Source organism: Miniopterus schreibersii (assembly GCF_964146895.1).
Source record: "Miniopterus schreibersii genome assembly, chromosome: X".
NCBI lineage: Eukaryota > Metazoa > Chordata > Mammalia > Chiroptera > Miniopteridae > Miniopterus > Miniopterus schreibersii.
Window position 1 is genome coordinate 10576778 of NC_138104.1, and position 13948 is coordinate 10590725.

The 13948-nt window shown below is 49.6% G+C and overlaps 1 protein-coding gene across 7 annotated transcripts in view; it reads right to left on the reverse strand.

The window, feature by feature from the left end:
* Positions 1-2206: 2206 nt before the first annotated feature.
* The window catches only part of BCORL1 (BCL6 corepressor like 1), a 61057-nt gene continuing 49315 nt past the window's right edge, over positions 2207-13948 (reverse strand). For all 7 annotated transcript variants that reach the window (XM_081125730.1, XM_081125724.1, XM_081125726.1 and 4 more), the window contains 3 exons: positions 9623-9700; positions 7654-7807; positions 2207-4416 (listed from right to left, as the gene is read on the reverse strand). In XM_081125730.1, the coding sequence (XP_080981856.1) occupies positions 4137-4416; positions 7654-7807; positions 9623-9700 (512 nt within the window). In that variant the 3' untranslated portion in view covers positions 2207-4136. The remainder of the gene's footprint in view (positions 4417-7653; positions 7808-9622; positions 9701-13948) is intronic.

The window sequence follows — 13948 nt, forward strand, 5'->3', positions numbered from 1 at the left end:
CCTCCGGTTCAACCCCGCACCCCAGAGGAACAACCTGGGGAGACCATCATTAACTAACTGTAGGCTCATGACCTCGGGCCTGTGGGAGGAACTACTTCGAGCTGAACAGCTGTGTTTACTCGGTATGATTCTCTTCCGTAGTCCGTAAATTGAGCCCCATTTGGCAGATTGGGCAACTAAGGCTCGGAAACATTGGGTTCTTGCCCAAAGTTAACCAACCGGCATGGTAAGTGGTGGAGCTGGCCCCTTTCCCCTAGGCCACACTGAAAGGATTGGAGAGGTCGTTTAGTAAGAGGCCACCGTCCCTATGCCATCTCCACCAGGGATGCAGATTTCCTATCACATCGCGGCAGGTCATCCCTCCTGCTTTGATCTTCCCACCCGGGCTGAGGGGCAGCCAGAGGACTCCGGAGAAGGTATGGGGAAAGGAACCCAAAAGCAAGGAAAGAAGACACTGCTGTTTTGTTCCACTTTTAACTTGGTCTTTTTCCGGGGGACTAACGGGGTGTGAGCACCCACATAACCAAGCCCAAATGTCAGTAGCTGTCCATGGCTCGCCCGAAGGCCACTGCCTATTCCTTTGGGTCACCCTGATGCTGCCCACAGCATCTCCTTCCTGTCTTCAAAGGAACTCCTTGTAGAGCTCCCACCCTTCTCCCTTCATCCTTTGTGGAACCTCAAGCAATTACCTTTTCCTCCCTCTACCTGCCCCACTTTCAACACAATTTCTTCAATTTATTAAAACAAGAACCAACCACTCTCACTACCCAGTTTCAAGTCTGCCATGGTTCCATGTCACCTAAGGCAAAAGTCGGGCCTTGCTCCTTGGCATGGCCAGCAGGGCTCCTGCATCCTCCCTCCCCACCTGTCCCTTCCAGCTGCAGTGACACTGAAGTGGGTTGTAGTTTCCTGCACATATTACCTTCGTCCCCAAACCTTTGCTCAGATTGTCTCCTCAGTTCAGAGATTTTCCCTTGCCACCCAATTCCTACTTTCCTACTAAAGTGTACGGACATCACCTCTCCCAGAAAGTCTTTCCGACCACCCCAGTGCCCTTGCCCACCTCTTCAAGCTCCCAAACCAGCCTGGGCCCAGCTGAGTCCTTGCCCTCACCACATGGCTTTCATGATCTATTGACGTATCTGAGTTCCTAATCGCAAGTGCCAAACAGAAGACTGACCTGGAATTTACTGTTATGAGGTTGTTTGGGAACCTAAGGCAACTATACCGGAGGGCCTCGGGATCAGAAAGTGGGGAAGCGAAGGACAGTGAGGATAATTCATGCTGGGGCTCCAAGGGGACGATACTCCTCCATCTGGTCAGAAAGACTCTGGTTGAGGCTGCTCCTGGGGCTTGAGCAAAGAGAGCAGCTCACAGTTCTTTCCTGGGGATGGCTGGACTCCAGTTGGCCAGACATACAGATCTCCTGGCCTATACACTGACAGGGCTCTCCAGAGACCTAAACCACAATGAGAGGCCCTAAGAATGCTGCTTAAAACGGTCTCATCCCAGGCCTATCAAACATCCCCTTCCCCTCAAACAGTAATAGGCACATTCTGGAGGCAGTGGTCAGAAGGAATCATAGCTTCTACTGCTGTTTTTCAGAAGTGGGAAGAAAAGTTCTAAAATCCAGGGCACCCAGACAAGTCGAGCCTCTTGCCTCCATAATAGCTGGATCGTAGGCAACCGGAGCCTCGGAAGGTCTGCAGTATGTGGGTGGGCAGCCAGGACACTGGCTCAACAGTGAGGGCTGTGGTAAGACCCTGCAGTCTGATGCGACGTGGGTGGTCCAGGGCAGGAAAGAGGCAGGAGGCAGGTGATTTCCTGGAGTTAGAGAGGACCATGCCTCACAGCCTTTAAAGGGGTGCTCCTCCCTCCAATGTGCGTGCACATGCACATACACACACACGCGCACATGCACACACGCCTGCACACACACACAGACACACCCTAAACCAATGGAGGTAAGCAGTTCTCCCCACCAGCCCACCCTCGGGGACTTGCCCCTCCCTTTCCTTTTCTTTCCAGATCTTGCCCCAGTTGCTCACTAGCCACTCCACCTTGTCCCCTTTAAGGACCCAAAAGTGCAAAGCAGGTTCCAGGGTTTCCCCTCTGACGTCCCCAGGATGCCCATCTTCTTTAAACATGGAAAAGCCAACACAGAAGAGCAAGAGAGACAGGAGACAGGAGCCCTGACACAGGGTTTCAGTACGCAAGTGTTTTTGACTCCACAGCCAGTTGCTTAAAATGAAACATGAAGGGCAGCCAGGATACACACCCAAAGGCCAAAAAGTAAAGGCAAACACAAAACAAACCACGAAATACCATGAACCCCAACAAAACAAGAAATTAAAACCCAAAACCCCTTAACTTGAGATATATATATATATATATATATAAATATATATATATATATATATATACACACATATATTTGTTTTAAAAGGGAGAACTGTTCAAAACCAACCGGGCAGTATGGTGGGGGTGGGGAGCAGTCCTACAGACGGGGGCTGAGAACCTGCCCCTGGGAACAAAGAACAAACACAATACAAAGAAAATAACCACCAATGCTCCTGAATGCGTCAGGAGTCTCCAGAGAACAGATTGTCCCCATCCTCAAACTGGCTTTTTTTTTGTCTTTTTTTTTTTTGTCTTTTTTTTTCCATTTTCTTCTTTTGTTGTTGTTGTTTTAGCACCTGTACAATAAAACTGTACCATCTCCAACCAGAGCTGGCCACGGCTAGGCCCTCCTGCCTTTGGATGGCACATACTCTCTACAAGGATTGTTCGGAAAAATAGCAATTGGTAGAAAAATAAGAACAAGAGTGGGAAAGACAATTCCACACAGGGGGTGGGGACAGAGAAGCAGCCCAAGCTCCTCCCTCTCTCTCCCTGGACAAGCCCAGTGCTGGAGGCCACGTACTCAGCCCCGGGGCCTGCCCGAGACCAGTCTCCTGCCCTCGCCGAGGAAACAGCTGAGGCCCGACTTCACATCTGGCAGCCAACCCCAGAGCCCTCTGCAGATTCCAAACAAGAAGAGGGGGCAAAGGGAGGAGAAGGAGATCGAGGAAAGGGGTCCCACAAGTTTGGTGATGGGGAGAGAAGGGGGGCCAGGGTTGGGAGCTGAGAGGCTCAGTATCCAGAGGGTAAGGGCAGATGGGGTGGGTGGTTGGGGTGCAGGGGGGGACAGCGGCAGGAACATACCCATACTGTGCACTGAGGGGAGCAGGGAAGAAAGCGTGAGGAGGGGGCGACCATATCCTTCAGACCCTTTCTCAACTCTTCTCTGTTAGAGCCCCTCATTAACCCCTCACTCCCACAATCCTGTCTCTTCCCCAGTAAACACTAATGTCAAGATAGCGGGGCTGCTGGGAAGGGTAGGGGGCGATGAAACACGCAAAACTGGGGGTAGGGGAGCACCAAAGCCTCAGGATTTACCCCTGATCCCCCAGCCCTGGGCCAGCACCAGCCACCTTCATTAGTCACAAGCGGATGGCCCCCACCACTCTCCGCCCCCTCCCCAGTGGGAGGGAAAAAACCCTGGGAGTAACTTTGTCAGTGGCAGGGAGGGAGCAGCTCCAGAGCTTATCAAGAGAAAAACAAAGGAAGGAGGTGAAGAAAGTCCCTCAATACAAGTTGTCTCAAATTATCACAGTGATACAGACTTATCAGAAACCAATGAAACACAAATTAAATACTAATAAAATAAATACTATGAAAGACAGAAGAACACAGGGGAATGGAAGGGGCGCTCAGAGATTTAGGCTTTTCTCCTTTCTCCTCCAGACAGGCCACGGCCCCCCAGGGCCCAGGTTTCGTCTTGGTCATATACAAGGCGGCCAGTCCAAGGGACCCTGGTGCCACCTCCCCCCCGCCCCCGGGGCCTCATCCTCAGATGTGGAGTTTAACTTTCCACCCCCATCATCAGCCACACAACAATAACGATGACAGGGACATGAGAACTAATTGTAACCCCCCTCAAAAAAATCCAGTCATAATGCTGGCATTGGTAAGGCGGCTTCTTGTTGGTCCGTATTATTGCCTCATTCTGCATTCTGGGGCTGGGGGGAACCCGGGCAGTGGGGAAGGGTGAACTTGGGAGGAGAAAGGAGAAAAGGGGAGAGCCGTTTTCCCCATCAGCTGTTCCACGGGTGGAACTCCACCTCGGACCCCAGGAGCCGCAGGATCTCGGGCTCATACCGCAGCAGCTCCACAGTCTCAGAGGAGCCCGGGGGACATTCGTCCATGGCTCCGGGCCTCTCGGCAGGGGTCAGCAGCTGACTAGAGGCCACCTGCCGGTAGAACTCAGCCTTGGGCAAGGTGGTGATTTCAAAGTGCGGGAACCGAGCCTGAAAGATCCGCGAGGAAAGCTTCAGCCTCTTCAGGACGTCAGTAAAGAGAAACCAGTTGCAGGGCCTGGAAAAGGAAGCCTGGGCGTTAGGGAGGGGGCTGCAGGGAAGCTGCGCACATGCCAGGAACACTCTGGAAGGCCTGGGAAGGCTGCCCGTCCAGCTACCCCCCACTAAAACCAGAGGCTCCTTGGGTGTAGCTGAGGCAAAGTTTTTCCTGCCTGCTCCATTGGCTGGCCCAGCTTTCAGCTAAATGGCGAGGACTCAACCCATGACTGACTGACCTCTTCCAGAAAGTGGGAACAGGAGGGAAAGGGGCCTAAAGCTCTCAGCAGGCTTCCCTGGGCCTTTGCTGGCACCAGGACAGGACCTAGAACTGACCATCTTCTGGGACCAGTTCGCCAACCCTTGCCAGCCCCGCTGGTTTCCCTTCCTGTTCTCACTCCCGCTTCCCCTGCCTCTTTGCTCTCTGAGATCTTCCCCAGCAGAGGGGGGCCATGGAGAAAGGCCGAAACTCCGGGTAATCCAAAAGGCATTTCTCTTTGGCTCTGGAATGCATTAGACAAGTTTTTTCTCCAGCGGCAGCACCGTCGTTTCTGCAGGGCCGGAGCTCACATTACAGCCAGTCGGTCTTTGCTGAGCACACCCGACTGGGTGGCAGCCTGGGGACAGCTGGGAGGGGTGCTGGAGAGGCCAGTCATAGGCCAACCGCTTGCGTTGCCTACACCAGGAAGAAATGCTGCATCCCCACGTCGGGGGTCTGTTTCCACGGCTTTCCCTTCTTGCTATTCCACCACTGTTCCACGTCCAGCCTTCACCACTTCAGGCCTGGACTATATGACATCAGCTTCCTAACTGGTTTTCCTGCTGCCGAGAGTCACCCTTCTGCTCCCACCCTGACTGGATCCTCTGTTGCTATTAGTTTCCTAAACAGAAAACCTGACCTGCTCACTTGTTCCCTAAACAGCTTTCAATGGATCCCCAGTACCTTCAGCAAAAGAACACTACCAACTCTTTGGAGCAATATTATGCCTTCCAAGCATCATGACCCCATTCAACCTCATCAGCCCAATTCTCTACCCAACACCCCCCCCCCCACACACACACGGTATCCCCCCACCCAAGTGCCAGCCATCTGAGGAAGGACCAGCCCAGCTTTCTGAACTTGCTGAGCTTGTCTCAGCGCCTTTGCTCATGCCATGCCCTCCCTCCTCTTGTCCTCTCTGGCCCAGCTCAGACGTCACTTTACCTGTGAAGCCTTCCCCCACCCCAGTGTACCTGGCTGCTCGTCCCACCTTCCACAGTCTCGGGCACTTGGTTCACACCCCTACTATACTATTTACAATGGAGCCCATTCCGGAAAGACGTCAACAATGGTTCTCTCTGTGGCACAGGAATGGGGGCTGGGGGCGGGCTGGACTGTTATTTTTCACTTGATGCTCTTCCGAGCTGTTTGAGTTGCTTAAAATAATAAATCTGCTTGGACATTTGGCCTTTTATTAGAGTTAACTGTGTACCCATCTATCTCCTTCACTGGACTGGAAACACTCTGAAGGCCAGAGATGTATCCTGGTCCTCAGCATCTGACCTGGTGCAACTGCTTAAAACATGTTTATGGAATTTATAGAGGCACCTAAAACTTCTACCAAGACCCACAATTCTTATGCCTAAAATGCAACATTTCTTCCAAACGAGTGCGGATTCTGCTATCTTACATGCTCAGGCACTGGAGTATTCTGGTTAAGAGAAAGGACTACACCTACCATACACCTGGACCATCAAAGAATGGAAACCCCTAGAACACTGACAGCAGTGATCAGAATTCAGCTTTGCTTTGGTGATGGGGAAGCCACTTCTGGACCCCACAGGGCTTCAGAGAGTCACTGTCCCACACCCCCCCTACTTCTTGAAAAACAAAATTTTCACACTGCGCTGCAGCTGTGGGGAGGGCAGATCCAGAAGAGGCGCCAGAAGATGTAACATCAGGAAAACCAGTGTTACCCACACCTAGCACTTGACCCAAAACCCGCCTGCCACCCTGCCTGCCAGGCGGTGTGCAGCCCCAGATGCCTGTGTTCTGTCTACACCTAAAGCACACCACCCTGGTCCTTTTACTGCCTAGGGCCCAAGATCCTGTTTCAGAGGAGGAGGTGCTGAATACTTTGGAGGAATTAATTAACTGTGCAATACTATATCCCAGAGGCCCAGCCCCGCCCTCAGGGATCAGCTTATGCGCACAACAGTAAGGACCCAAAGCCCCTGAAACTTGATCCTCACTAGTGTCATCATATAGGCTATTTTTATTCTTATCAGGCCTTAAGGGAAGGGATGCAAAGAAACTGTGGCTGAATGGTTAGAGTCCTCAATGGAGGGGCTCGCTTGAAGGGTTCCTAACCCACTGCCCCCCCCATCACGTGCACTTCATGGGCTTCCCACTTAAAAAAAGGATCTGAGATTTTAAGAAGAGACATCAAAGGAAAAGTACCCTTAAAAGTGTTTGCAAAGGTGTTTGAAATATGTGAAGAAGAGACCGGGAAGAAAATACCTGGTGAAGGCTAAGAAGAAAAGGACAATGCCTGCTGCATCGCCCTAACCAGCACTGCCACATGCCACACAGCGCCGGGCGCTGAACCTGACAAGAACCTCAGCCCCGCGGGCCGTCCAACTGCCTTCTGCATCATCAAGTAAAGATTAAACTGTGTTCAGCCTAATGTTAAGTGTCAGGTAAATTCTAGTCTCCGATAACAGGGGATCCCCATTGTACTATACATGCTAATCTGAGATGCCAGCGCTGATGCCATCATCTCAGCAGCATTAAGGCTACAAGAAATCAGCCTGTGGATTATTTAAGGACCCGGTGGCCCGCACCTATGGCAGCCATATGTCCTGGCTTTTCCTAGAATCTCGAGTTCAAATATTCTGTCTGGCTATCTCTAGAAACCACAAAAATGTTCCAGAGATTCTTACAGTTCATCAGCTCAAATATCTCCCAGAGATCATCTCTGACACCCAGGAAAAGCACAAAAATCCTTCAGAGAGTGAATGTAGATTTGGAGTTTGGGAAATAAATACGGCCAGTGTATCTAGAGTTTACAGCCTCTGCTGTGAACTGAACTAATCTGTGAACCGAACCAATCTGGCCTGGAAAGTGAGGCTGGCCTTGGTCATATATTATCTTTCTCACGCCAGCATTTGTTCACTAGGTCTCAGCTTCCTTCTGGAAAACTCCATCCTTCCAAGGCAAGCAGGCCAGGGGTTGCCAGGATCCTGGCACTCGGTCCCCATAGATGTCTTGGACACTTACCCATGGGACACTGACACTTGGAGGTTGTAGCAAGGGAGAAGAGGCTTGTCTGAGAGCTCAAACATAAAGTCATCCTTTTCGCCATCGTCTCCTTCATGATCAGAGTTCCCAGGGGGGTTATGCAGGAGGTCACAGGCAAACCCTTCTTTTTCCTCTGTAAGGAGAGCACACAGGGAATTAGGATTTACCTAGATGCATAAAACTGAAGAACAGAAATGTTCCAACAAGACAAAGGGGTATGGCCCTGGCCTATGTGGCTCCGTTGGTTGGAGCATCTTCCCGTACACCAAAAGGTCACAGGGTCGATTCCCGGTCAGGGCACATGCCCAGATTGTGGGTTCGATCCCCAGTCAGGGCGCGTATGGGAAGCAACCAATCAATGTTTCTCACATCAATGTCTCTTTCTCTCTTCCTCTCCCTTTCTCTCTAAAAATCAATGGAGCCCAGCCGGCATTGCTCAGTGGTTGAGCATCGACCCAGGAGCCAGGAGGTCACGTGTTCGATTCCTGTTCAGGTCAGGGCACATGCCTGGGTTGTGAGCTCAGTCCCCAGTGGGGGGCATGCAGGAGGCAGCTGATCAATGATGTTTCTTGCTCATTTATGTTTCTATCTCTCTCTGTCCCTCTCCCTTCCTCCCTCTCTGAAAAGCAATAAAAACATATTTTTAAAAAATGAATAGAAACATATCCTCAGGTGAGGATTAAAAAAAAAGACAAAGGGGTATGAAGGTGGGTGATTAGAAGAAAAACAACAAGCCTACAGACCCCTGGCCAGGGCCAAGGTTCGATGATCCTATGGCTCCCATCCGTGGGGGGGCACATGAAAGGTCGAGCCCTGGAAGATAGTAATCTTTAGTGGCCAGAGATTCATTACACTACTCCATCTTTCAATTGGAAAAAAGCAAGGTGATGTGAAGGACGGGCTGTTCTACTGTTGGAAATGAAAGCCTGAAGGTACCATCACAGTCAAAGGTAAGGTAAAAACACCTGTCCTTCACTTCCCCCCGTTTTCCCAAATCACCCCAACTGCCTGCTGGAATCTCCAGAAGCCCAGAAGGGGCTTGGCCAGTTCCCTTCCCCAGATGTGAGTTTGGTTGTGGTTTGTTTCACTCCATCCCAACCTTCTGCTCCAGCTTCCCCTAAGCTTAAGGGTCGGTGCAGCCCCCGGCCTGACGGTGAATGACAGATGACTGACACAGATAAAGACTAAGAGAGGAAAGCTCAGGCCAGGAGGCTGAGGGCTCGGGAGACAGCAGCTATCTCAGAAACTGTGCACACTGTGGGGCCAGGGGAGGGAGTAGCAGCTGCCAGATGAGGGGCTAGGTCCCTCTTGAGCATGAGCAATCCCACAAAAGGTGACAATGTGCATAGGGGCGGTGCTTCCACCAGGGTCAGGACAAAACAAGGGAGGAGAAAGGGACCTTGGAAGACAGTGAATTAAAAATAAGTACCCAGCCCAGATGGGCGTGGCTCAGCAGTTGAGCACCGACCTGGGATCCAGGAGATCGAATTTCGATTCCCAGTCAGGGCACATGCCCGGGTTGCAAGCTCAATCCCCAGTCAGGGGTGTGCAGAAGGCAGCCGATCAATGACAACTCTCTCATCACTGATGTTTCAACTCTCTCTCTCCCTCTCCCTTCCTCTCTCTGAAATCAATAAAGATATATTTTTAAAAGTAATAAAAATAATAAAAATACATAAATACCCAGGGTGCGGGGTGGTAGAGGGCTAATGATAGCTTTTTCCAAATAAGTGGCATCTCCTAGTTTAGACCAATGAGTTCTAAGTCTGGGGGAGGCATGCACTAGAGTTTGGGCTGAAAGGGTTTGTAAACTACTAACAGGGGAAGAAGGGCCACCTCCACAGGGCCATTCCTGCCTCTAAGAAGAATTAGTGAAATATCAAGCAAATCCCACATCTCTGAGCCACAGACGGGGTTGGGGGATTGGAGAATCCCACCATAAGCTTACCCAACACAGAACTGCTGTAGAAGTCCCAGGATACACCAGGATCACCCTCTGCCCGGCCCTGAAGATCCGAGAGGTGATCTGATAAAAGAAGAGAAGGGAGTAAGACAAGGAGGACAGGCTGGGTAAAGCATCTGTAGCAAAGTATGTCCGCATGGGGCTAGGAAAATGGGAGAAGGGAAGGACCACAAGAGGCACTGGGAGTGATGACAGAGTGACATGCTTCTGGCTGTCAATCAGAGGTTGCAAACCAGCAGCCAGGAGCCAAATCTAGCCCACCGACCACCTGAGGTTTGACCCAGTGTTTTAAACAAACAAAAAATAATTAACGTTTTAAAATTGAGAGATTTCACTTAAAAAAATCCAGATTCCTAACTTTTCTTGAAAAAAATATCAGAAGATCTGGCAACACTGAATCTACATTCCTGCATGTCAACAGTTGGCTGGAGGGGGAGGCAACATGTGCTGTAGTCCACTTCACCAGTCCCCACCCAGCCTGCTCTGCTCTCTTACAGGATCAGCCTGAAGGCATTTAGGTCTGAGATCCCTGCTTTAAGTGGTGTAGGGCAATTACTCTGCCAGCAGAATCCCAGACCTACCCCAGGACTTGAATTCCCTGATGGTCACAATGTTCAGTTATCCAACTGCCATCTCCCCAATTCAAAGTAAGATAAGGAAGCACAATTCCTGTTTCATCTTTCAAAAACATCTAAGAGATGGCCAAGCCTATCCTCACAAAAACCTAGATACAGACACACAAGAATTGAAAACGGGTGGTCAAACACAAACCTATACCCACCAAATGATCACAGCAGCTCTATTCACAATAGCTTCAAAGTAAAACAACAGAAATGCCTTTCAGCTGATAAAGGGATAAACAACATGTGGTATATCCATACAATGGAGTATTATTCAGCCATAGGGAGGAATGAAGTGCTGATATATGCTCCAATTTGGATGAAACTTGAAAACACCACACTAAGTGAAAGAAGCCAGACACAAAAGGCCACACATTGCTCAGCCGGGCATGGCTCAGTGGTTGAGCCTCGACCTAGGACCCAGGAGATCGTGGTTCGATTCCCTGCCAGGGCGCATGCCCAGGTTGCAGGCTCGATCCCCCAGTCAGGGGTGTGCAGGAGGCAGCTGATCAATGATGACTCTCTCATCATTCATGTTTCTCTCTCTCTCTCTCTCTCTCTCTCCCTTCCTCTCTCTGAAAACAATAAAGATATTTAAAAAAAAAAAAAAAAAAAAAGCCCACACATTGTATGATCCCATGTATATGAAATGTCCAGAACAAGCACGTTTAGAGACAGAAAGTAAATGGGTGGTTGGAAGGGAACAGGAAGTGACTGCCCAATGGGTACAGGGTTTCCTTTGGGGGTGACGAGAAAGTTCTGAAACTCGATAGTGGTGATGTTTGCACAACACTGTGACTGTACTTAATACCACTCAACTGTACACTCTGAAATGATTAGAATAGTAAATTATGTTATAGGTACTTTACCACAATAAAAAAATTTTAAACCACCTTTCACTTACTTGGTCCGAGGACAGATATCAGGTCAGCCTTAGCCTCGTTTCCCAGCTAAGCTTCATCTAGTAAAACTGTTTCACTTCTCAGCCCCATGTGCACAAAAAGCAGGTTTTCATGACAAATTCAAGTGTGTCATCTGTGGGCACACAGCCCAGTAGTTACCAATATGCCACCTAGTACAGCTGGCAAGCTGATTTATCTGTGTATGGTTGCCACCAGCCCTTAAGTGACACCTGGGCAACAGGACAGGAGAGTCCACATCGTGCAGATGAGGTGAGGGTGCCCCCCGGAAAGGAAATCCCAGGAGGAAGAGCCAGGCAGCCACTCTTAAAGGAGAAGGGCTATTTTCCCCGGATGGAAGGTACTATCGCACTCCAACATACCTTCGCATATCCCATCAGCAAAAATACCTAGCAGCCGTTGTGACCTACTGAAAGAAGTCCTTTTTCAGCAACGTTCAGGAGATGAAGGGTTTCTTCCAGTAGGAAAAGGCAGGCAAAGAGAAGCTTTCAAAGTAATGGCTGAGTGGCCAGGATGGAAAGCCTTTAGCCAAGTATATTAGATCTTTGGTGCATCCCATGAAAAAACTCTGAGGTAGTGGCTGCCAGCTGATGTGCTCCTCTGTACCCTGTGCTACCTGAGAGGTGGCAGTGGTTTCTTCCTACAGCATCTGTCAGTTAGATAGGTGTCTATTCTGTGCCTAGCCCTGTGCTAGGTGTCCTAGGAGACAAAGGAATGATATCGTTACATTCCCAAAAGGCAGGGACCACTTGGTCTTGTTCATCATGGTCTCCTCAGTACCTAAACCCCAGTGCCTAGCATATAGTAAGAACGTAATAAAAACACGGGAAAGAAAGGAAGGGAGGGAGGAATTCCTGGCAAGGCGAGACTATAGACTATAAAGGAATGAAGTACTGAAATGTGCTATCACACGGATGGACCTTCAAAACATGCTGTTCCATGAAAGGAGTCAGACATGGAAGGCCCCATATTGTATGATTCCATTTATATGAAATGTCCAGAATGGGCAAATCCATACAGACAGAAAGTAGATGAGTGGTTGCCAGGGGTTGGGGAGAGAGGGAAATGGAAAGCAACTGGTTAATAAGGTATGGGGTTTCATTTTTGGGGTGATGAAAATGTCTTGAAATGAGATAGAGGTAGTGGCTCTACAACACTGTGAATGCACTACTGTCACTGAATTGTTTACTTTTTTTTTTTTTTTTCTAAATCTACCTTTATTGATTTCAGAGAGAGGAAGGGAGAGGGAGAGAGAGAGAGATAGAAACATCAATGATGAGAGAGTCATTGATCGGCTGCCTCCTGCACGCCCCCCACTGGGGACTGAGCCCGCAACCCAGGCATGTGCTCTGACTAGGAATCGAACCTTCATCTCCTAGATCCTAGGGCGATGCTCAACTGCTGAGCCATGCCAACTGGGCTGAACTGTTTACTTTTAAATCGTTAATTTTATGTGAATTTCACCTCGATTAAAAAAAATTTAAGTACTCAATGTGAGTGGTCACCCTGGCAATCAGAGCTTCTCTGTTTCCCAGGGTCCCATGATACCCCTCCCCATCTCCTCCAACCAAGTCACCAGCTGAGAGGCATGAAAAGAGAGAAAAAGAAAAAACAAGCAGTCTTAGACATGGGGTCATATGGCAGAGGTCTTCAGCAGGAAAAACAAAAACCTGTGATTCATTGACCTCGAGTGGTAACTTGCTAACCCTTTCATCAGTGGAAGGAAAGCAGTCCCGATACCTCCTCCAATGCCCCACACCAACTGGCAACAATGCCTCCAGCCCCCACATTCTTTCCGACAAAGGAGGGAAAGCAAATCTGTTTCCCGTCAGCTAGCTTACTTTTCTTCCGTTCAAAGGGTCAAAGGCAAATCAGCCCTGGCCCGATTGGCTCAGTGGTTAGAACATGGACCCTCGGACCAAAGGTTCTCTGGTTCGATGCCCGGCCAGGGGCATGTACCTGGGTTGCAGGCTCAATCCTCAGCCCCAGTCTGGGTGCATGTAGGAGGCAACCAATCAATGTCTCTCTCTCACATTGATGTTTCTCTGTCTCCCTCTCTCTAAAATCAATGCAAAAAAGTGATAAAATCAGTCACATGCCTGCCTGTCATTTGGGCCAAGAAGGAGGTCTTCCAAAGGCCTTGGGGAGGGTTTGGATGGCCTGGTGCTCCCAGCCCCAGTACATAAGAGAAAGGGCTCACTATCTGGTCTCCAGTATCCAGCATTGTACCCAAAACCTAACAGGTGCTCAATAAATGCATGGACGAATGAGCAAATGAAGGAGTTGCCACTATATCCTTCATGATCTCAGGAGAAATGGTCTCACTGTAAGCCAGCCCAGTATAGGAAATCCACACTTCCAACCCAGTTGAGTATCAGCATCTTCTTTACTAAAGGATTCACTACAGGAGACCTGTACATAGTAACATTCCTTTGCGTATTTAAAAGAGGATTTGATTCCCAGACTCTTCCTGAACAAGGGCCTTGCACGAAATGAGGGGAGCTCCACGCAAGCTGCAACCCCGAAGCTCTCGCTCACCTTTGCCGCCTGTGGGAAATGGAGCCCTTTGAACCCTATGGGGATTCGCCTTCATTTTCTGCCCAGTGGGATTCTCCACTAGGGGAGGAAGAAGACAGGGAGAATCCCATCTATGGAGAGTCTGGTTAGGCAAATGCTTTGGGATGAAAAGCAAAAAGCTTTTAAAATACCTCAGCCAGACAGGGAGAGTAAAAAAATATATATCCAGAAATCCACCCAAATGCATCCAGGTG